Source organism: Lissotriton helveticus, chromosome 3_1 (assembly GCF_964261635.1).
Source record: "Lissotriton helveticus chromosome 3_1, aLisHel1.1, whole genome shotgun sequence".
Classification (NCBI taxonomy): domain Eukaryota; kingdom Metazoa; phylum Chordata; class Amphibia; order Caudata; family Salamandridae; genus Lissotriton; species Lissotriton helveticus.
Genome location: NC_136061.1, coordinates 640,491,949 through 640,516,269, shown reverse-complemented (window position 1 = coordinate 640,516,269; position 24,321 = coordinate 640,491,949). Strand labels below are relative to the sequence as shown.

General features: G+C 42.5%; 1 protein-coding gene across 1 annotated transcript in view; it reads left to right on the top strand.

Annotated features, from left to right (window-relative positions):
* The first annotated feature begins 990 nt into the window (after window positions 1-990).
* ADGRB2 (adhesion G protein-coupled receptor B2) overlaps window positions 991-24,321 on the top strand; it is a 1,067,283-nt gene continuing 1,043,952 nt past the window's right edge. The window contains exon 1 of the mRNA XM_078680649.1: window positions 991-1,708. Coding sequence (XP_078536775.1) covers window positions 991-1,708 — 718 coding nt within the window. The remainder of the gene's footprint in view (window positions 1,709-24,321) is intronic.

The following is a 24,321-nucleotide window of genomic DNA, read 5'->3' as shown; positions in this document are numbered from 1 at the left end:
TTTTAAAGTTCGACTTCCGTGGGTGGCAGAATGACTAATGCAGGCCCACTAGTAGCTTTTAATTTACAGGCCCTGGATGCAGGTCAGTACCATGTACTAGGACCTTACAGTAAATTAAATGTGACCGTTAGATCTATGTCAATTTTGCCATGTTTAAAGGAGAAAACATAAGCACTATAGCACTGGTTGGCACTGATAACATGCACAGAGTCAACAGAAACGAATACAGCAAACAAGACACAATTAGGGGTACTTTGTCCTCGGAAAAGTTCTCTCTTACATAAAATTATTATTGATTGTGTCCTTTTTTTTCCATCGAACACAAAGTCACATCACAGTCTTCTTTGGAAATGTACATGGGGGCGGGGCACAAAACAAGTAGTACCATAGTAAATGTGCAACACCCAAAACATGAAATATGAAATGTCTAAAGCTGCATGACCTTTTGTGTTCAAAAGCAAAATTTCAGTAGACAAATTATGTAACAATGGTTTTGCGTTACGGAAAAACAGCATATGTAAACTATAACTAACTGCAGCAGCTAACGTGTTCCAGATTTTTTTTGGAAAATATCAAAAAGATTTTACGAGTGGTTTCCCATTTATTTGTTGCTACCTCAGGAAACGTAAAATGCCTTCTGTAATGTTAACTACGGGAGCTCAGTAAAGTGATGATATAAATTTTATGTGGCACTTATAGTACCCTATATTGACATTCGACCTTTCTCTCCCCTTCTGTTTTCTTTTCCCTGTTCCACTCTATTTTTTCTCATGCTCATGTATTTAACTGTATTTCATTTTTATCCTTCTCTTGCTCTTCTCTCTCACTATTTCCCTGGCCGTGACTCCCATTTCTAGCATTTGCTCTCACTTCTATTTGTGTCATTCCGGTTCTCTGTCATTCTCTTCTGTCATCTTGATCTGCCTTGTATTTTATGCTTCTCCGTCACCTTTCCTGTCCTTTTGTTTTTTGCAGGGCACATGACGTAGGATGAACACTGCCTGTCATCTCTTACTGTCTGTGATATCGTCTGTTGTCTTGTCAACATCGGGATTTGATCCCACACCGGGTACATGTTCAGCACTGGCGTCCGGGGTTCTATACGGATCTTTCTCTCTTAAAGACCTGTTCCCCATCATCTCTTCAAGTTGCTCCTGGACTCTGGAAAACCCAGACCCAACCAAGTACTCTCTGTATCTCAAGTTCAACCAAGACGAACACGTGTGCACCCATCTTTCCCCCATGGTACAGCCACTGGACCATTACCTGCCGAACCACACCTGCAGCCATCCTGAGGAGGGAGAGGAGGACGGGCTGGAGCTCTGTCAAAGCAGCACCACCTTCACCTTTTTGCACTTCGATAAGAACTTCTTGAGACTATGCTTGTCAGCGGAATTTGTTTCCATCCAGCATTTGACCGAGGTGACCCTGGACTCGCAGTTTGTGGAGGTCTTGCTGGTCAATAACGATAACTCAAGCCAATTTGCCTGTAGTGTGTTGTGTCGATGGTTCGAAGAGTGCATGCATGCTGGGGAATGGAGCCATCGGTGTGGTATCAGCCAGACGGGTTGTCCCTGCCCCGAGCGGCCTGCTCACCACAATGCCACCATCTCCAATGTCATTATTCCGGCAACCAGCAGCGACTGTTGTGTGACAGAAATGCATTCTGTAAATGCAAACGACTTGTACTCTCAGGACCTGAAGTATGGTAAGGCACATTTTATTCGTTTTTGTCTGCTTTGCTGATCAATGAATATACTGATTAACAAGTGTTTTTGAGATAAAGGCACAGACTTTAAAGTTTGTTTCTGTAGAGGGCTTGGAAAAAAGTTTCTCTTGTTGCCAGAATGTATACCTTCAGAGGGATCTGGAATTACTCTGGTTAGGTTTTAACGGATGCTGAAGTCGTTGTAGAGTTATGTGATAGAAATCAGAGGGAAGGGGCATCATGACATTGAAGAGGAGTTGCATGGTGCACTGGATTTCAATTCAATCTAGCACAAAACATGGGGCGCAGCAGGAATTCAAATGAACGATAATCCAGCAGAATTATGAATAAACATGGGTTGATGATTCCAGATATGGGGCCTTCAGGTGAAGGCACTGGTGAGTGGGAGAGACAAACACCCAAACAGAACATTGACTGGTGAATTAAGATTGTAAAGTTGTCTAACAAAAATCATTGAATGGATGCATAATAGTTTTCCTAAATGCAACTTTGATAAAACAGAGAACCTGCTTTCTGGCCGTATAGAGTTTCTTCAACTTTTAAATCTCTGATTGGTGGTCTGAAGACTTGCCTACTTCACCCGCTTCAGTATCTCCTCCTAGAAATCTAGTTTTAAATTTGACAAGGAGCTGGCTTTTCGGCAACAAGTGCTGGTTAGTTACTGGCTTGTGTTTTTCAATTTTAAAAGCTCTGAAAAGATTTTCTGGATGTTCTTTTTCTTCAGGCGCGTAAATCAGTGGTATATGCCTTAATTACGTCCAGACTTGATTACTCTAACAGCTTGTGTATGGGTCTCCCTAAAGTTATGTTAACTCTATTACAGGTTACTCAAAATGTGGCAGCGGGTCTGGTTCTTGGACTACCCAGGCGCTGATGTATGTCTCAGACAGCTGCACTCGTTGCCAATAGCATAACACGTGCTGTTCACGGCTCTGGCGTTGGCTCAGAGAGCCTTCTACAGATTATGCCCAATGTACTACCAGGATAGGTTTCTTCCTTACTCTCCTAGCACACTCTTGAGATCAAGTAAGGCCGTATTTTTTAAATTTCCAAAGTTGAAATGACAAAGAAGGGGAGTAAAGTAATTCAACTAATTCATTCATTCATTAAAAATGTAAATTTTTTTAATTATTGAAGCTCTGGTATATAAATCTAACAGTTTTGTGGTTTCAGGGCATTTGAAATAACATTGATGATGTTACTCGGTGCAGTGGTACCCAATGGATCGAACACATAGGGATTAGGGTGAGAGTCAGTTTCACTGACTAGCCCTATGAATTGCATGTTATGCACAACTATCCCCTGACAGGAATTAGATTACTAAAAAAAAAATTAAAATGACGTGGTAAGTGAAGATGTATACACCATCCAGTCTGCCAGTTTCCTACCCTGTTCAAATACTACAGGCGCTACATGGTTTACTTTGCAATCGCTTACCTGAAAATAGATCTTCATTGTATTTAGAGCATTAATAAACAGCTACAGTGCATAAATCAAGCTTGTAGAAGAAGCCCTCAAACAATTTGCAGACCTTCCATCTCACTTGGTGCCACCATGTGTCACATAATATCTGCTCTCTTTACACGGTGGATATTTAAATTCGGTTAACTCTAAAGCTTTTAGTTTATTTATTTATTTATTTTAGTGGGGGGGGGGCTTAGTGCTTGTTAGGCAGTTCACTGGACAAAGCCATCCCCTCTCCCTGCTCGCAATAATATTCTGTACATTTTGAAATTCTGAATGTACTTAAAAGTAAATTTCAACTAAGGCGTTTATTAGGATTTGGCTGGAGAGGTAAAACCTAAGGGTTTACAATCCAGGCCAATTCTGAGTGGCCTGGTGTTCCCTCACTCAGGATTACCAGGTGCAGGAATACGATTCCTGGTTTTACCAGGAGTGTATCTCCGCATAGGAATCCTAAAGGTAGAGAGGGGCAGGGACTTCGGGCATTGGCACGGCCAACTCTGCTGTCCGCTCCATCAGCACTGTGGTGGAGCAGTGGAGCCAACACTCAGAGGCCAAAACCTCCCCTAATCTTAAACACCCTCTGCACCCCTGCCCAGCTCCTCCGTGACAAGCACCAGCCCCAGCAATATAAACCTCCTGCTCAAAGCAGGTGATATGTATCAGTGGATGTGTCCCTGGAATCAGGGAAAATATGAATACGCAGAAAACCCCATTAAAAAAAAGAGGGCTATGGGTTATGCACAGTATTAAAGCTAGGACCAGGGTTAAAGTGATGCATTGGCATAGCGTTGGGATTAGGTTAAGAGATGGACAAGGTGTATGTGATGGCATTAGGGTTAAGGTGCTTGAGTTAGGGTATATAACAGCATGTGGTAAATGCTATATTGTGGATGGAAGTAGGATGAGCGGGCCATACTGCATGAGTGAATCCTTTGTAAAAAAAAGAAAATGTATTACTTGAAAAATGAAAATGAAAAATGAAAACAATCTTTCAAATGAATTACTAATTGCGTAACATTTAGAATTATGTTACTCATGTTTTGGTGTGGCTTTTTTTTACTTTAAATTTTAAATTTGCAACCTAGATCATTAAGAGTATTGAGCGGTATTCCCATGTGACGCAACTCTGCCTGAGATTTTCTAAGGGTTTACTGTTTACGGAAACAACTATCAGATTTTGCTGGTCGGTAATTCCCACCAATAAAATTGCGTGAGGGTTTGGCGGCAACACCAGGCAAGATTCTTCATTCTAGCCCCCCTCACCTGACTGGTCATTTCCATTAAAGGAGAGCACCTTTTTGCCCTTCCCTCCCCCAGCTTCCCAGCCCCCTTCCTTCCACCCAAACTGCCAAGCACATGCCCCCAAGCTCACATTTACCACCTGCTCAGAACAGTGATATTTAATACCCCAGAACATGGAAAACCATGTAGAATTCCACCCGAACAGTTATTCCCAATTTTGGGGAGTGACGTTTAACTTGTAATTGCATGTTAGTGGCTGGTTGTTGCCTCACGGTGACATTCATTTTGTGTGCAGTCTCGTACAACTCAAAATGAGGGCCCTAGTGTAGAGACCAGAAAGTGCTTCTCAAAGCAATATATGTTTATTATTTTGAGTAGGAAGTACAGTGACTGTGTGCATATGAATATATGGCCATGCCACCTTTCTCATCGCTGGTATACACCCTCATCTTTCCTTTTTAGGTTCAGCCTTATATTTTTTTTAATCTCGTATTTCCAGTGATATGACCACTGAAGGGTCTGATTTTATATTAAAAACAGAGCTTTGGACAATACAATTTCCCGCTGATAGGCAATATTTCTCTCCATGTGTTTCCATACCTGGCGTGTTCCACAGTTTGGTGCTTACTTTCCCTCCATGTTAAAGAACAGTAGATGTTTCAGCACTCAGGCTAATGTGCTAAATAGCTAATACAAATAAGGTCCTAAAGGTGAGACTGATTGCATTGCAAATGCTTGTTTCTGTTGATCTGGGTAGCCAAGGACGTCCTGCACACATGCTCAGTCATTATGTACAGTGGGGCCTTCACCCTACATTTTCCTGTGTTTTTTTGCTTGTTTTTTTCAACTGTTTCACCACATCTTGATCTCGGGCCGTCTATGCTTCAACAATTTGAGCAGCAAATATGCAAAGTGCTACATGCAGAATGCACCAGCTGACTTGCAATTTTCATTTGAGGATCCAAGGGATAGCATCCACTTCATATATGCGCTGTGTATGCTCATATCGGGGCATGGTTTCAGAAAACCTGGCTAGCGTATATGCACGGCACAGGAGAGATTCTACTGCAAGAGACTTTCCAGTTTTTTTGTTGTTTTTTTTAACAACAGAGTGTATTGATTTTACAAAGTACCAGATGGGCCGGGCCCAGCAAGCAATGTACATTTCAAAGTCACAGTGTATAAGCTCTAGGTACTGTGAATTACCCACCCATGTGGTCTGCGGAACATCAGACCATAGAAAACACCCCCTTAGCCCCTAAACACGCACCTTACATACTTAAAAAATATAATATAGACACATGGAATGAATTCCCGTCCACAGATGTGTAGCATTGGCACGTTAAACTGGCAAGTCATTCACCACTAGCCTCTCGATGACTTTACAGTTTTAAGAAACAATCAATAGGTAAATATGGGGAGCGTGAAATTAGGTGTATTACTGGCTTGCTCTTCAGTTGTGAGAAACTGAGCTATATGATCGTCCTGTTCCCTCTTGCATGAACCTCACTGCCTTAAACAACGTGTGCAGTTAAATTCAAGGGAGGGCGAAAAAACAGGACTAAATAGCCAGCTTTAACTTGATACCCAATGACTTGTTTAGATTAAAGTATCCACAGTCAGGTAATTGGCCTCCACTACCCTGGAGTTCAAGCCGGTAAACCAATCGTCACTTTGGCTTGAGACTTTGTTAAACCTTCACATTAGATCTTATTGCCAGTCTGGTCACTAGGTTTCTAAAGAGTTCTCGCACTGTGGTGTTGAGCCATTCTCACAGAGAACACTCCTACATTTCACAGCGATGTTGAGCATTCCTCCCTCCATAAGTATGTTTTGGAGGACAAAGCCTTACCACACTCTAGTGACTCCAGTATTTAGCTCTGGTATTGAAGCTCTTGAGGCTGTCCTTCATGTCACAGACATTCTGGCAAGATCCATCCTGCTACAGACTCCTTCTTCTCTGCAGCGGTTGTGCCTCACTGCTACCTGTGCAGTGAGTATTGAGAGAGCACAAGCCTTGAAGCTTCTTTCAATTGCCTCCTGACAAAAGTGGAAACGTGGAAAAATGCTACAAGATACCAGTACCAGCTGGCAACTCACCTGTATAGAGGAAATGTAGGAAGAAGTACAGGTGTAACAAAGTGCTAGCATCACCTCAGCTCACCCCTTTTACCTTCTGTACTGACCACTCAAGACTTGAAGGGACACCTGTTTCATTGAAAGAGTTGTGTGTGCCTTGCCCTTTCTTGTAGGTCATGGAGGACCCATGTGACTGGTTGGGGGGCTCTTTGGATTACCACAGGTGGGGTTTTCTTCAGCTCAATTTGCCCCATTTCTGACTCAGCATTTATCACCTGTGCCATAGCCTTTGGCTGTAGTACCTCTATGCACATATCTGATGCCGCTGCTGGCACTTGCTTCTCCGACATCTATGCCCCCATTACTGGCACTGAATCCAAAGGCTCTGGTGCCTCTTTGAGACAAACTTCTCCCTCAGCCAAAGGCACCCTGTCCTGATCCAGGAAGGAAACTTAGCATTTGCTGGAGGAGCAGCTATGGAGGGAGAAGCAGACACTTGACTCTAGCTCCGCGAACACTATTCATGACCTGGTCCGCAGCGGCTCGGTGCCTCTAGATGAGCTCACAACAGATGACAATGTGAATGTGACTCAGTATTTGCCATTCACTCCAGATCATTTTAGAGATCGGGTGACGATAGTAGTGTCAATACATCCTTTCAACTAGAAATGCTGAACCTGTCATGTCTTCTCCATCCCGAAGTGGCCTCAAACCATGCAGTGTTCTTGAAGATCTTGCAGGTATTGGTACACTCTGTAGAAGCAAACGCAAGCAATTGCAGAGAGGTACTTCACTCATTCAGCAGACAGCAGAATCACTTTTGTATTTTAATGGGGTTTTGTTAGATCCTGTCATGGCTGTTTGGGACAAATCATCTTCTTCACCAGTAGAAAGTAGGATAATAGCCAGGGCGTATAGGCATGTAACCTCGTAACCAAAGTTTTCTTTCTGTTCCCCCATTATCTGAATTTTGGGTCGCCCGTGCTTTCTGCTCTTAAAGCTCTCCACTGGAGCTCTCCCTACTGCCCAAGCAGACAGGGAATTGAAAAAGCTGGAGGCAAAAAGGTATTTTCAGCAGGCTGCTCCACCTTAAAATTAATGCAAAAAGCATAGAATATCCTTCATTCTTATCCAAGAATGCTGCCAAGAAATTCAAACACAATACTCTGAGAAAAAACCCGGACATGCTGTTCTCTGACCCATACTTTGATAGATTTAAAGGCATCATGATAAATGACCTTATATTCTACACAGTCAAAACAGCTAAATGGCGCAACGCCCTATCTAAAATGCTGTTCACTAAAACTATAAAAAACATACCTTATGGGACAAAAATAACGACGTCTTTAACTAAAAGAAGTAAGGCAGAAGTATGCATTACCATGTATAGAACGGGAATAGTACTGATACAAGCGACCAACAGCGAACTTGAGAAATTTGAGACAACTTTCCAAAACTTAAAGAAATACATTGAAGGAACAAGCTCCCAACAAAACATGACTCCACTAGATGTTACTCTTGAAAACAACGACACCAACACTAGAGACTCCTATCAAACGGACAGCCAGAGCAACCAAACATCTAACATTGGGGATTCAACTGAAAACGGGATGGTAACACCAGAATATGAGATAGATAGGATAGAGATATCTAATATCCTTGGAATCAAAGAGAACAACCAAGCACCAAGGAAAGTGCAGCTGCCGCCAACGCTCAACTCCACCGTGGCTGAAGAGTGCACCCCAGCTCTAATAGAGTCCCTCCACGAAGTTAACGGAATAAACAAGGTGAACCATATCGACCTTCCTCACCCTCCCTCGAATGCGAGACTTGAGGTCCATAGAGCCCGACCCTCAAAAAGGCCCCTTACATACCATAACATAGGAAGTAATGGGGATACCGCCAATAGGGCCAAAAAGCTCAACCAAACTAATGATAACAAGAAAAGAGGATTGGTAACGAGATCAGGTCTATCACGGAGTAGAGTAAATTGCAATACACTTCCAGCCAGATCTCTCTTACACAAGAAACCAACCCGAACACAGAAAGAAGTCAAGGAGCTCCAGAAACTTGTAGGAAACCTGGCACAAAACTCGAAGAAAATATCACAGACAATTGGAAAAATCTGGGAGATGGTGATAAGTACACACACCAAGGTCTCACACATCCAGAATCTGGTACTCAGACCCAACAGACCTAACAGGACCAAGCCCTTGTCAAATGAAGAAGCTCTGGCCTTACTCCAATCTTATGAACAAACTGCCCCCGACAGAGAGGAGAATATCAAAACAGTACCTATTGACCCTAATAGAACGTCTAGAAAGAATGACAGGAAAGCAATTCACCAAAACCTACAACACATTCAGCTATCGTCAGCCGAATCTAATAATGGAGAACTTGTTAAATCACAGAATCCCCTGAAGTGCCTACTACTTAACTGTCGATCTGCAACCAAACATGCATCAGACATAGCCGCCCTCATCATTAACAAGGAAATTGACCTGGCCATCCTCACCGAAACATGGCTCAATGAATCATCGTCGCCTACCATGGATCTATTAATACCACCACAATATAACATTGTCAGGTTAGACAGACCAAGGAATGTAGGAGGAGGTATAGCTTGCATTCACCGCTCAGAGATTGAGATCTGCCAATTCCAATCTGACCCCTTAGAATCCTGTGAATACCTTGGTGTCAATGTGAGAACGCCAAACAATCAAAGCTGCAACTTGCATGCATTCTACCACCCACCAGGAGAGAACGCAAAATTTACAGAGCAACTGATAGAGATCATAACAACCAACTCTAACTCCGATGCTATTAACATATTCTTAGGCGACTTTAACCTCCACTGGGACGACGGCAATGACAAACTGGTTAACTCGCTTAAAGACTTCCTCAATGACCTAAAACTTACTCAAGCATGCAATCAACCCACGCACAAACAAGGAGCAACCTTAGACTGGATCATTTCAAGAAATTCAGAGACAGCAGTCCTCGCCATAGACCCTTGTGATTGGTCGGACCATCACATCATAACATTCGCGATACCGACAATGAAAAAGGGAAAGACCATGCAACCACGCAAGCTCAAGAAATTGGTCAGAGACACAAAAGAAGCCAATATGGATCTACTGGTGGAAAGGTGTGAGAAAGACCTGAAGCCACCCAACAATAAGCAAAATGTCAATGAGCTGACGGATCACTACATAACCTCAATCGGAAATATCGTCAACGACATCATGCCCCAAAAACTGAAAAAAGTCTCAGAGAAGCCAAAAAATCCTTGGTTTAATGAGTCTCTGAACGAGGACAAGCGCAAACTGAGAATGGCAGAAAGAAAATGGAGACAACATCCCTCATCCCCTGAGCTGAAAGCTCTCAGAAAAACAAGAAAAGAATACAACAAAAAGATTATCGACTCCAAAAAAGAATTTTTCAGAGCTGAACTGGATAATGCCAGAAACAGACCTCGTAAACTCTTCCAGATCTTAAAACAACAGTCAAACAAACTAGCCAAAACGGTTCAAGAGAACACAAATACTCCCATAAACTGCGAAGAATTCTCCGCATTTTTCGCCGAAAAATCAAAAATGCTAGACATCGAACTCACAAATGCTGCAGCTAACCTTACGACCCTTCCCCCACTGAAAAATGAGGCCAACATGTCAACGGAGGGTCTCCAAACAAAAAACAATGCTAAATGGGACACATTTAAATTATATGACCAAGAAATGATCGCCAAAACGCTGATGGAAGTTAGACCAAACAACCACTATCAAGACCCTCTACCGGGAAAGTGTGTAAAAGAAATCACCCACACTCTAATTCCAATCTGGACTGAGATAATAAATGCCTCTCTGGCACAAGGGAGCCTCCCTGACTGCCTAAAAACAGGTCAGGTAGTGCCCATCATCAAAAAACCGACAGCCGATGCAACAGATCCAAATAATTATCGACCTGTGACTAACATCCCTCTACTGGCCAAACTCAATGAGAAATGTGTGCAGGGCCAATTAAGCCAACACATCGCTAAGTTCTCGCTTCTTGATGATTGCCAATCTGGCTTCAGAACAGGGCACAGTACTGAAACGGCGATTCTGCATATTGTCGATGACGTCCTACAGGCCCTAGACCGAAATCAAACATGCCTACTGATTCTTCTCGACCTGTCAGCAGCATTTGACACGGTAAAGCACGAAGTACTATTGACCAGGCTACAAGACAGAATGGGCGTATCCGGAAACGTACTGAAATGGTTCTGTTCTTTTCTAAAGAACAGGACCCAACGTTTCCAGGTTAACCAAGCAATCTCTTCCCCAAGCCCCAATACAATCGGGGTTCCTCAAGGCTCAACGTTATCCCCTGATCTATTCAACTTGTATGTGGAACCTCTCACAGAGATCCTCCAAAAATCACAGATATCCTATCATATGTATGCAGATGACACGCAGATTTACATGAAGATCGCCTCCCTTGAGGACATTGACCGAATAAACCAGACACTAAAGGAATCCTTGCGATGGTTAACAATTAACCATCTGAAACTAAACGCCCAGAAAACAGAATTCCTGCTAATCTCACCGACAAGGAGCCAATCCGAAGTTAAGGAATGGACTAAACTGGTGACAGCGCTGAATTGCACCCCGACCCTAGTTAATTCAGCCAAATCACTAGGAATCACGCTTGATGAAAACCTCAACATGAAAGAACACATTAACTCAATGGCTAAGAGCGCCCGCTTCCACTTAAATTACCTAAGAAAAATGAAACCCTTTATCTCAGCAACGGATCTAAAACTGGCTATCCAATCTCTAGTTATCTCGAGGATCGAATACGGATGCACCACATTAGCTGGCCTTCCGAAAACTTCCACAGCACCATTAAAAGCCTGCCTCAACGCTGCGGCGAGACTCATCTCCGGAACGAAGAAATTCGACCACATAACTCCCCACCTGAAAGCACTAAACTGGCTACCTTATGAGGCCAGAATTCAAATGAAGATAGCCTGTATTACACATAAAGCGGTTCATTACAACATGCCTAGATACCTAGCGAAGAAACTTAAGCTATCAGGAGGTAACAGACCAACTAGAAGTGCAAAAGACTTCCTATTACGACCTGCCTTTTTCCACAAGATAAAGACCTACAACAGAGCTTTCTCCGGAGCTGCCCCCAGAATCTGGAACTCACTACCTCCAAACATCAGGAAAATTCAAAACACAGTATCATTCAAACGAGAACTGAAGTCGCATTTGATGAGTAAATACCCTACATAGAGAATCCGGCAGATTACGGAGATGATCATTTACGCTACTAGAGGGCGATCCTCTTCATAAAACTGGAAAATTGATTGCTGACAACTGACCATCTTTTCATGGTCGTGCCGAGACTTGTCACGTTTCTGCTACCTCATATACCTGAGATCTTATAACTCTATCTCACAGTCATAATCTATATAACCACTACCTCACCATATTTATTTACCCATATTATCCTTGATATGCACTGAAATTCCTTATAACTCTACCTCTCCATGCTCGGACTACTATCATGACACAAGCTAAGTCCAGTTCGCCACCGAATGCCAATTGCACGGACATGAGGAAATATATATCTATTATGTCTATATAGTACATTACCTTCTACCTCATTACTATGTTTTTTTTGTTATTTACTGTTACTATAATGCCTACATGTTATCCTTTCCCTGTTAAGCGCTCTGATACCCACGGGTCTTGTCCGCGCTATACAAAACTCTATAAATAAATAAATAAATAAAAATAAAATAAAATTCCTTAATGCCACATGCCTTCTGGGGCACCATATGTTTATACTGTGGGATATGACAAGTCTATTGCTCCCGAACATCTGCATAGGTATATTTTGGCCCCAATTAGGGATGGCCAGCCAGCATACCAACAGATTTTTCAATCAGCAGTGGTATTTCAGTCTGCTCTGGAGTGTTTCAAGACAGTTGAGCAATGGTCTGCTACTTGGGACTACACCTCCTCAAAAGACTACTGTCTATTTTGGAAATTTCAGAGCTTTGGATGGGAGTTCAACTTGCACTAGTTACCACAATGCCCGCAGCAATCCCAGAACTTTCAGCTTTGACATTAGAAAGGCTGTAGAAAAGGCAGTGCCTGCAGGGTTCAACAGGCCTTCTCCCCTGCCTCTTTCTCCTTTTCCTACTTACATGCCCGGACCCCAAAGCAGCTCTAGTTTGCTCTTGTCTGGGTGTGTGAGACCAAAGGGAGGACTGGTGTTCTCCTCTCTGGTGGCTTGGAAAGCCATAACTTTGGATCAGAGGGATCTTCAAGTTGTAGAAATAAGTTATACCTTACCATTTCAGCAGGCCTCTGCCCATATCCCTGTTGCTGTCTGACAGAAGGCATATTCATATTTTGCAGTTGGAGGCAGCAATTCCTGCTGCAGAAAGAAGCAATGGGGTTGATGCTAGAGCAGAAGTTTGGGTGGGAGTGCTATTTTCTATACTTTTGGCTTCCAAGAAGGATGATAGTCTTCATCCAATTCTCAACCTCAGTGTCTTGAACGTCTTCCCCATCAAGGAGAAATTCAACATTCTCTCTCTGCCCAGGTTCTTTTGAAGCTGGACTCAGGAGATTGTGTGGTGTCATATACTTGCAGGACATGAATTTCCACATGCCGATCCTGAAGCATGATTTTAGGTACCTGTGATTGACGAAAGTGTTAGTTCACTACCAGTTTGCGATTCTCTCCTTTTGAATAACATCAGTACCTCGAGTCTTTACAAAGAGAATGGCGAAGGTAGCGACTCACCCCAGAAGGCCGGGGAACTCTGTATTCCTGTGCTTGAGCAACTGGCTGCTGCTCGACTTGGGCCTTTTCATCAATGTGCCTACATCTCACCTGGAGCCCTCTCAGTGCCCCCTGTTCATAGGGGAAGTACTGGGCACAACATTGCTCCAAACCTACTCAGAGGATATACAGGCTCTGATTCTGATCTTTCAGAAAGAGGCTCTGATTTCAGTCCTGATAGTTTTCCCCTGCTAGGTCTGCCGCCTTTTTACATCCTTCTGTCCTCACATGCATGCTGTTAAATGATGCTTTGTCCAGAGGTGCCTCTTAAGGCTGTGGCTCAAGCACAGTGAAGCTCTGTTGGACACCATTGTAAACTCCTGGAACAATGTAGTGGATCTGGCTTGGTGGGGGGTGGGAGAGAACCCTGAGGAATCCTTCCAACCCCCACCAATTGTGGCCATAGTAGTAACTGCTGCCTCCAAAATCAAGTGGTGCCCTTATCTGGAAGAACTGTAAATCAAGAGTGTGAGGTCTCTGCTTCGCTGTTGAGAAGTACTATAATTCTCGTCCTGGGTGCACAATTACAGTGGTTGGCTGATAGCAAATAATTTGGCAGGCTCTCTGAACACCAGGGTTGATAGGCAAAGTTGATGTCATCTTGCTGACCACTAGTAGCATCTCCACCCAGTGGTGCGTGGTTCGTGGACTTGACAAGTGTTGCAGTCTGTGTTTAAAATGTTATGTTTCCTGAGTGTCTGTTTTTCATCTTTATCTCTGCTTAACCAGTACCCAGTTTCCTTTGTCAAAGACTGTGTCCTGGAATTGATGGAGCTGATTTGCATACATTTCATTTTACTGTTCCGAGTCACGTTGGCGTCTCGATCCTTGTCAGTATTTATTGATCGATGCGGGGTCTGATGAGGTTGAGGTAGTTTTGTTTGGATGGCTCCCCCAAATAGCAAGGTGGCTGGACTCACCAGTTGTGTAGTGAGGAGTTGATTGAAGGGCCTGGCGCATGGCTTGGTTCAGATAGTTTCCCTCCATGGACACTGGTTGAACGACCCTCTTGAGGGTGCCCATAAAGGATTCAAATACACCATTGGCTTGTGGCCAGAGGGGTGTACTCCTTTGGTGTGTGACACAGAGTCAGACAAGAAATTCGTTGAACTTTTTGCTGTTAAAGGGCTGGCCATTTTCATATTTGAGGATTTCAGGGAATCCCCCCCTTTTCTATGACTTTGTTATGGGTTGTTGAAGATAGGTCTTCCACTAAAGGAAAATGCGAATATTCGTCCATGGCTAGCATGAGATGGTGTCCATTTCCTAAAGGACTCAAAAAGTCAACTGCACCCTCTCCCAGGCATGGACAGGAAGGTCAAACCTTGTCACTGGGTGCTGCAATAACTTGGGGGACAAGCAGTTACAGATGTGGCATGCTTTTAGCTCTTTCTCGACTCGCTGTTGTAGCCGAGGGAACCACACTTAATATCTTAAGGTTCCTTCATGGTCAGCTCAGTGACCAGCTGTCTTAGGCTTTCAGGTATGCTGATTCTCGAGCCTCGTAGTATTACGCCTTCTTGTGTGACTGCTAACTCAACCTGTACATTTAAAATGTTTGGGAATTCAACATCATCGGCAAGGGGCCAAGGACTACTCCTCCATGATTGCATGGTAATAAAGTCATTGAATGGGGTTATGTCTTTATATGCATTGGTGGCAACGATGATCTGTTCCACAGAGAGAGCCACTGGTGTGCTGGATCTTACAATAAAGTTAAGATATGCTTCAGCTGTCCCTGAAGTCGAACTATGATGAAGTAGTGGCATTTGTGAAAAGTAATCTCCTGGGTTTTGAACCTTCCCCTGTTTATGCACAATCTCATAGTTATACTCTTGCAATCTTAACCCCCACCTCATGATGCAAGGTAGGATTTTAGCCTTCAGGTTTCCAAAAATTGTAAGCAACGCCTGGTGATCCGCGATGACAGTGAATTGTTTTACGTAGATGAATAAATTAAAATGTTTGCAGACCCACACCACAGCCAGACTCACCTTCATAGTCTAAGAGCAGGCACATTCTGTTTCAGACGGGATTCGACTGGCATAGGTCACAGTGCGCCTCTGAGCATTCAGATGACCATTGTGTTAAGCAAGGATTGCTCCTAGCCCTACCAGGCTCACATCAACCATTATTTCACAATGTAACTGGGGTGAAAAGGTACATTTCGCCTTGTTAATTATCTCAATGGTGGCACACCCTGTAGCACAGTTGCGAATGTATCTCAAGCAATAACTGTCCATGCCTAGAAAGGATTGCAGCAAGGTAACATCCTGGGAGGAGGGGGGTTGAGTGGATGACAGTGCCCGTACCTTTTCTGAATCTGGAGTCATTCCACCATCAGAGAATATGTGCCACCAAAACTTGTGTTTGGATTTGTGACACTCACACTTTGCAGCGTTCAGAGTGAGAACTGCCTTGGCGAGTAACCGCACACTTGGGTAAGATAATTGTTGTGTTCTTTCTGTGTTCTCCCCAAAACCAGTATGTCATCACTGCAATTGAAACCACGTGTAACAGGTTGGATTACTTGGCATATAACATCCTGAAATATTTCAGCAGCCAAAGATATTCCAAAACTCAGGCTCTTATATCTGGTCAAACCAACATGAGTAAAAAAGGTAGTAATGTAACTGCAGTACTCCTCCTTAATTTGATGGTATCATTTATTTAGGACAAGACGGAAGACACTTTGGCTCCGTTCAGTTGCATGATCGTGTCCGCTATGTGTGGACCAGGATGTATTTTCCTCTCACAGGCTTTGTTTGCCTGGTGCATATCAATGCAAATGCGCACCCCTCCGCTACTCTCTCTTTTTGGTACTACTACTACTACTACTACTACTACTACTATCCGTGAAGTCCCTGGCATGGGGCTTCTGGATTGTTCAGTGTTGTCATGTTTTAAGAATGCTTCCGAATCTTTCTCTACAGCTTCTTGAGATGAAAAGCAACTCTATGGTGCTGCTGAGTAACAAGCTGAATGTCTTCATTGATATGAAGCTGTGCTTTCATTTTCTTGAGTTTTCCCAGCACTTGCAACAACAACAGGAATCAGCTTGTGATCTCAGACTGAGCATAGAGGTTGTAGTAGAGGAAAATCAACCCAATGTCAGCAGCTGTGGCAAAACAAAGCAAACAGGCACTCAATGAAGTCCCTTCTGGAACATGAATGGTGGCTCGCACCATTGTCTTTTTGTGTCGCATTGTCCCTGTGAACGACCCTTTGCTTTGCAATGGCTCAGAAGCACACTAGGTATATACCCTTGTACCGGACAGAGTGAGGTGAGGCACAGGGGATAGGCTGTTAAAAGTTTCCACTACCATGATATTAATCGATGCAACACTGTCTATGATGAAAGTTATTGGATGATCCTTCCAACAAACCACAGCATTATCAAAGGATTCTTGCATTTGTCATGTTACAAAAATGCTAATTCACTCCTGGTCAGATCTATAGCCCACTGCTATAAGGCAGAAACTGCAGCTCTGATAGGAAACATTGTCATTTCTGAAAATGGGATTTGCTGCTATATGTAGATCAATCACCATGTACAAACATTTTTACGTAGACTCTAATGACAAGAGTCACTCATGTAGGGCATGCCACTCTCTGGCAACGGTTTTGTTAAGTCATGCAATGTTCTTCTTTTCTCTTCTTCCTTATACAGTTACTGCTTGTGTGGCCTTATTACCAGGTACTGGATTAGCTGACACCTACTGGGCCACAGTGATAAATCTTTGAGTCTATTTAAAGCACAACACATTAATCATGCATAGTAAAGGTCAGGATCCATTTAGTGTTATTACTGTGAATCGAAAAATATTTTGTTTCCAGTAAGGTATCACCATGATTAAGAAGATAAGCAAAGCTACACACATATACTAGCACATTTGAAAGCTGCCTTATTGTTCGCCTGTGACCAAATCAATGAGCCGGCTAACCTGTCTCAACTCGACCTGACCTGATTTGGAAATCTAGCTCTGCTTTCTATTGTTACTTCAGTTTTTTCTTCCAGGGTCCACCGAATAAATGGCATTATGTATCACAGTCTGGGTTGGGTTACTCAGCACCAGAACACTGGTTACAGCCAACTCACAGGGTGTTAATCCCTAGCTTCAACAATCTTCTCATACCTCACCCAATAATGTACTCGAGCTAAAGTGAGAATAATGGGTAATTGGAAGTTGGAAAAAGTGATACAACAGTGAATGGTTTTACATAAACACATCACGACTCATAAAATGTGTTAAATATTTACGACTGTTAATTATGTTCAGATAACAACTTATAACATACCTAAGGAGGCTGGGGAGTTGTCTAAGATTTTCTTGTCTACTTCTATGCTGCCTGAAAATCTACTTTCTTAGAGGTCCCAGGAAGCATGAGGAGCTGACCCAGTGTAATCGGAAGCCCTACAGACACCCCTCATCAAAAGATTGTGGAGAGTAAGTGCTTAATAGAAACCTGGGTGACCTCTACCGATGAGCATCAACTCTGACTAGCGCGCACACTCTCCTACACAAGTGTTCCTATATGTCTTTTTATTACTGTGGGAACCACTTTGCAAATATCCGGCAACACCCTACCATGTATCAAGAGCGTACAGCGCTATCATCTGCCTCTGTACTTTTACTTGGAGCCACAAGTGGTGACCTTCTAAATTCTGTGGCTTCATGTAGTGGTCCATCATTCAGCTACCCCTTGTGCTTTCAGATACTGAACTTAAAATCCCCTCCGACGTAATGCAGATAGACTTTGGGGTTGTCACTCTTCAACTCCTTTATCTGCTAGATAATCTCCTCTGGAATTGTGAACCATTGACCACGAGCGATTGCATTTGATGGACTCCAAGGGAGAGTTATTCTCTGTCCATCTCAAACAGAATATCTTGATATGTTCAGAAAAGCCATATTGCGAAATATAACCTGAATTTGTACACAGAATGTGAAATAAGGGTTCTGCCTAAAAGTGTATATACTGGCTATAGTTTTTGAATGCTTAGGACTGGGAAAATTACACTACTCTCTTTATTGTAAAATTCCCAGCATTTTTTTGAAAATATTATGGTGCAGAGGTGTGGAATTTGGGACAAGTAGGCCCAATCCCCTGCATCACAAACCCTTTGACTGCTAGTGTACAGTACCACATTATCGATCAGGGAAGGGCATTGTCTGCAGTTAAAGTAATATTTGTGTCCATATGCTAAGGCAAACTTTTATTTATGGTTCTTAAATACAAAGCCTTTCTTATTAGAGTGAGCGCAATAAGGAAATGTTGTAAACTCGGACTACACTACTGAGAGTAGTTCTAGTGTAAATATATGTAAACGCGTTTGCAAAGTTTAATAATATGAGGCTATATACAATGTTCCCAGAATGCTCTCAGTTTAGATGCAGATATCGCTACATGCTTGAAAGTCTCCCTTGCTTTCAAAATAAATTGTTCCTCAAAAAAGTCAACTAGGAAAAAAAGAGGTTTTGCTAAACTAATGTGAAACTGTAGGTAACGTTTCTTTGAAGCATCATTTAGTAAAATGTGTTGATGCAAACTAGTATTTCCCAAAACTATTCATAATGGAAAATTCGTGCAACCAGTTTCAACAAGATACTGGGAAAAATGAAAACAAACAAGCATTGGCAAAGCTAATCGGTCTAAAACACACATTTGAGTAGTTTGGACAGACTCAGAATGGCATCCCAGCTCTGGAACTATTGATTAACGCTACCTTCAGGCCCAATATGTAGATCTGTGGTAAGGTGACAAAATAAGGAAATTGCTAGAACTCAAACCCTACTATAGTATGATCCCTGGCATAACCAGAAAGGCTAACATATGAATTTTTATATTCTAAGGTTGCTGCTACAATTTTTCACTGCACTACATGGCATCAAAGGGACAAGTGGATTTCTTTTTACAGGACAAGTAGATTCATGAGGCAACATGTCCCGTCTGCCAGTTTGTTTTATTGAATTTTACCCCCCTGTGGTGATTATAAAAAACAGTGTTCACAAACAAAGAGCAACTGGATCAGAAAAAGAAGTAACATAAGGATCATTTTCTAGGAAGAATCTGCTTCCTTGCACCTCTTGGGTATCCAAAGATACCCAAGGCTCACTTTATCGTGACGCGCTACATCATCGGCGCCTATCCACACCCTGGTAGGATGATGCCACCAGTGCAGACAGAGAAATGAGAGTTCTTATATAATATCTGGCTAGATAAGCAGGGATCCAGAAGGAAAGTAGAAGGTTTAAAAATACCTACAGGTATACCCAAAGGGATTTCTTTATTTTAAGGGTACCTTGGATATGAATATAATGTTTCTTTCGGGTTCAACTATCCCTGTTATGTGAATGCCAACATGGTTTGGCCCATACTAAGAGCTCGTCCTGGTCTAGGGCCTCCGTCATGGCTGTTTAATGTTTCCCTGCCTTGCTACGCATGTATTCCATACACATACATGAGGCCTAAGGTTCTCACCTGTCTTGATCTTCTGTCCTTGGGCATTATCTATGAGACATATATCAGCGAGGTAATAGTGGATCCAAATAATAGTTATGTCATACTGTTGTTCCAGTCTAAATTTAGTGGGTACATACAGTGATTCCCTTATCCATACTATTGTTGGGATTAGGATAGTACAGCTCCTGAATCTGGACATCATCTGTAAATTAAAAAACTATGAATATTGATTAAAATGTGCTAGGTGATGGTGTTGCCTCATAATAGTATTGTTGATCTATGAAGCCTGTTCTCTTACGAGGGTGATCAAAAAAGTTAAGTTCTACAAGTAATGTATATTTCATTAAGTCCAATGTCTATAATCTCTAAGGGATCTAAACATTCCTCCAAAGATCTCTTTCAAGTCATAAACAAACTCACCAAACCTCAAGATAATAGAGGAAGTAGTTACACTTTAGCTTTTTGTGAGAACATGGCTTCCCATTTTTGTAATAAGGTCGAACCAATCTACAATCTCCTTACCCGTCTTAGTTTCACAGATTTTAACATCATCCCTTTTCCAGCATCAAATTCCTCCCTTAAACCTAAGTCTTTGGACAAAATCCTTCAACCCAAACTCAGTCAATTCTCTTTTTGGAAGCAGAGGTTCTCAACCTTTTCGAATCTACCAATGCGGGATCACCCCAAGATCCCTGTCCCCCTTCGATTCTCAAAAAGGTCCCTATTCTTATTGCATCTTATCTCACTAACATCTTCAATAGGATTTTCCCTAAACTGTGGCAAAGGGTCTTTACCACTCCTTAAAAAATCCAATTTGGATATTGATAATCCAGCAAATTATCGCCCTGTCTTGAGGCTGCCTTTTCCTATGAAAATAGTTGAAAAACCTTCAAATTCTCCAATGACACAGTTCATCCAGGACAATCAGATATTGGACCCTGCCCAATTTGGCTTTAGGGCCGAGCATAACATGGAGACGGCTCTAATCAAGACTACAGAGGAAATCAAAACTATCCTTGACAAAGGAGGGTCTGCAGCACTTATCCTTCTAGATCTGTCGGCAGCGTTCAATACTGTGGACCATGCCACCCTCATTGACTGCCTTGAAAAATTGGGTATCACTGATAAAGCTATTGACCTACTTCAGTCATTTTAACATATAGGGAGCACTCAGTTAGGCTGGGAAACATAACATCTAAGCCCTTTTCCCTCCTGTGTGGAGTCCCTTAGGGATCCTCCCTGAGTCCCCTTCTCTTCACTATTCATGTCATCAAACTCTCCTCTCTGATTAGTACATTCAGGTTTTCTCCCGCTTTGTATGCAGACGATACACAGATTGTTGTTTTTGGTATCAAACAAAGTAGAATTAAATACCTCCCAGTTTCATGACTGTATGAGAGCAGTCAGTAACTGGATGAGTAAGCACTGCCTTAAATTGAATTCAGAGAAAATCGAGGTCATTCCATTTGGCAACAAACCCCAATTCTGGAGCCGAGCATGTTAGCCTACAGAGTTGGGAACTCTTCCCATCCCGGTCCAAAAAACTAAAAAATCTGGGCATAGTCATTGACGAGAAATTGAATCTCAACAAACACATCTCTTCAGTCATCTCTTCTAGTTGTAATACTTTGAGAAACATTAAGAAGATTCGCTCGTTCATTCCCCTTACCTCCTTACCTCTAGGAAAACAGTGATTTCACTACTAATCCTTTCCAAATTGGATTACTGAAATGGTCTATACGTTAAGGTCCAAAAACAGTACAAAATGAAACTACAAAGTGTTCAAAATGCAGCAGCCAGGCTTATTCTTGACTTGGACAAATTTCATTCTGTCTCAGCTTATATCAAAAAGCTGCATTGGTTCACAGTAACTAACCAAATCAAATTAAGTCTCTGTGACTTACTTATAAAACCTTTCATGATTCCGGGTCCAGGTACCTTACAAATCCCTCTCCTGGTACATTCCCAATCGAGAGCTAAGATCTAAAAATACATTAATGATCTTGCGCTCTAGATTTAAGAGACTTATATGGGGGGCAGTTGTTTCTCCTCTGAAGCTGCAATGCTTTGGAAAAGCTTACCCATACATTTCAAAGCAGCTCCCACGTTACTGAGGTTTAGGAAACTGGTTAAAACTTGGCTTTTTAATGCTTAGCCTCCTCTGCTCCTTTCACACTGTAACACCCCAACTCAGCGCCAAGGCAACTTGGGTAATTGTGCGCTTTAAAAGTTTCCATAACATAACATAAGTATTTAAACCCATACTACTTCTCACGTCCACGCATTCCAAAAGTTCACGTCGTGTATAAGGGGGCTTTGGTTGTGTACAAAATATCCCAGATCCATAGTGCAACCCTTCCTGAGCCCTCAGTTTATCTCGAAAAAACGTACTTGTCCCCATATGTAAATTACTGGTATTTTATATTAAAGACACACATTTTTTCAAGAAGTTTCACTGGCTTGATGTTTATTTCTATTACAATTGCAGCACTTGGGTTATACAGTGCTTGATAACACCACCCACAAGTTAGGCCTGAACAACTTGAGCAAGCTACGAAGGAGAGACACTAAGGGCCAGATGTAGGTAGGGTTTTACCGGTCGGTAACGGCCGAATTCGGCCGTTACCGACCGGTAAAAGGATTTTGAGATGTAGGGGGCAGAATCGGTAAATTTACCATTCGGTAAATTTACCGATCGGTAATTTTACCGAATCTGTAAATATACCGGTCGGTAAATTTACCGACCGGTATTTTAACAGATTCGGTAAAATTGATATGTAGGTGGGACTCCTATGAGTCCCACAAGGCCTAAGAAATCGGTATTTTACCATCAAATTCAATTTGATGGTGAAATACCGATTCAGGTGTGCATGCACATGTGTGCATGCACACCTGTGCCATATGACAGGCAGACCTGCCCTTAGGGCAGGTCTGCCTGCCATATGGCCCCCGACCCTTTTTTGGGGGTGCTAGAGGGTGTCAAAGTGACACCCCCTGCACCCTTGTCAAAATCGGTATTTACCGATTCGGTAAATACCGACCGGTAATGCCCCATTCATTCCTATGGGCTTCAAAGCCCATAGGAATGAATGGGGCATTACCGGTCGGTATTTACCGATTCGGTAAATACCGATTTTTACCGATTCGGTAAAATACACATCTGGATGGACCTACATGTCCACCCTTCATATTTACCGATTCTTAATTACCGAATCGGTAAAATTCGGTAATTAAGAATCGGTAAATATTTTTTACCTACATCTGGGCCTATGACTCTTCAGTAGAGAACATATGTACTCTTACTTTTTGATGCTGCATGACATGCAAATTCTTCACCAAGTTACATATGAACACATTAATTCATGGACTTTTCTTTGGCAGTAATAAATTATTGTGGTTGGGAAGGGTGAGGATTGGGCTTGTCACCTGCTGGTGCAGGTTCAACGGTTCCCCCCAGCTATTTGTTTCATTGTCCCAGCCACCACTCTCACCACAGTTTGGCAAATTTACAGATGCTGTTACATTTTCTCTAATCCAGCATACTCAAATGCCCTGTTAGACTGCCCCTAAATTAGAACATGAAGCCTGCCGTCCAGGAACCTTCACTAGACAAAAGTTCAAGAGGATTTCAGAAAATGTGAAAAAATTGGATAGGTTGGTAACCGCATAACAATGTCTTTGCAGCCTTTTTCTAGCAGGTTCAGCTGGTAAGTGATTAGGCAATCTTCTCTATGATACATTCTAGAATCAAGTTTAAAATGTGAGTTTCCAGCCTGGTAGTTGCAAGCCGGTCCTCTTGGTGGAAAGATATAATGCGTCTGGTATATAGAGGTGTAATAAGTACTAGACAGACTTCTTCTGTGTGATGTTTCTTCACTGGGGACAAGTTGTGTAAGATCTTACTAGAAAGAAGAGGACCAGGTTTGGGAGAATGTTATGTGAATTGGAAGATATTGAAGGTAAACTGGGCAAAACAATCTAAATCTGAAGAGTCTTCATGAATATTTGCGGAGGAGCACAACATAACAAGAGTTCTGGAATTTTATGGGGGCAGTTGTTTCCAGTGTAGGAATATAGCAGGAGTGAGTGTGGGATGGGAAGATCTAGACCAGTCCGTGGTTAGCCTGCTAGACGCTTGCTTTCCACAAAGTACCAGATTGCTCTTGAAAGTGGCTGTGGAAATAAAGGACCTCTGAAAGAAGTTCAAACTGATAAGGATCAGGTTGAAAATGAGATCTCACTGGAAAAAACGAATCGCAATCACTGTGGCCCTCATAGATGCTTTAATTTCGAGTTTCGCCAGACATTCAATGGACAATGCAAGGAAGTGAATAGCAGGGGCCATGATGTATTGGTGAGAGAACTCCTCAACCTTTAGACAGATAGGTATTTATATGTTCCACGGATATGTGCTTGTGTAGGTATACAGTGGGGCATTTTTCTTTTTCAAAGGGAACAAAGGCCATTGGCACCCCACCTCAAGCATCAGTGGG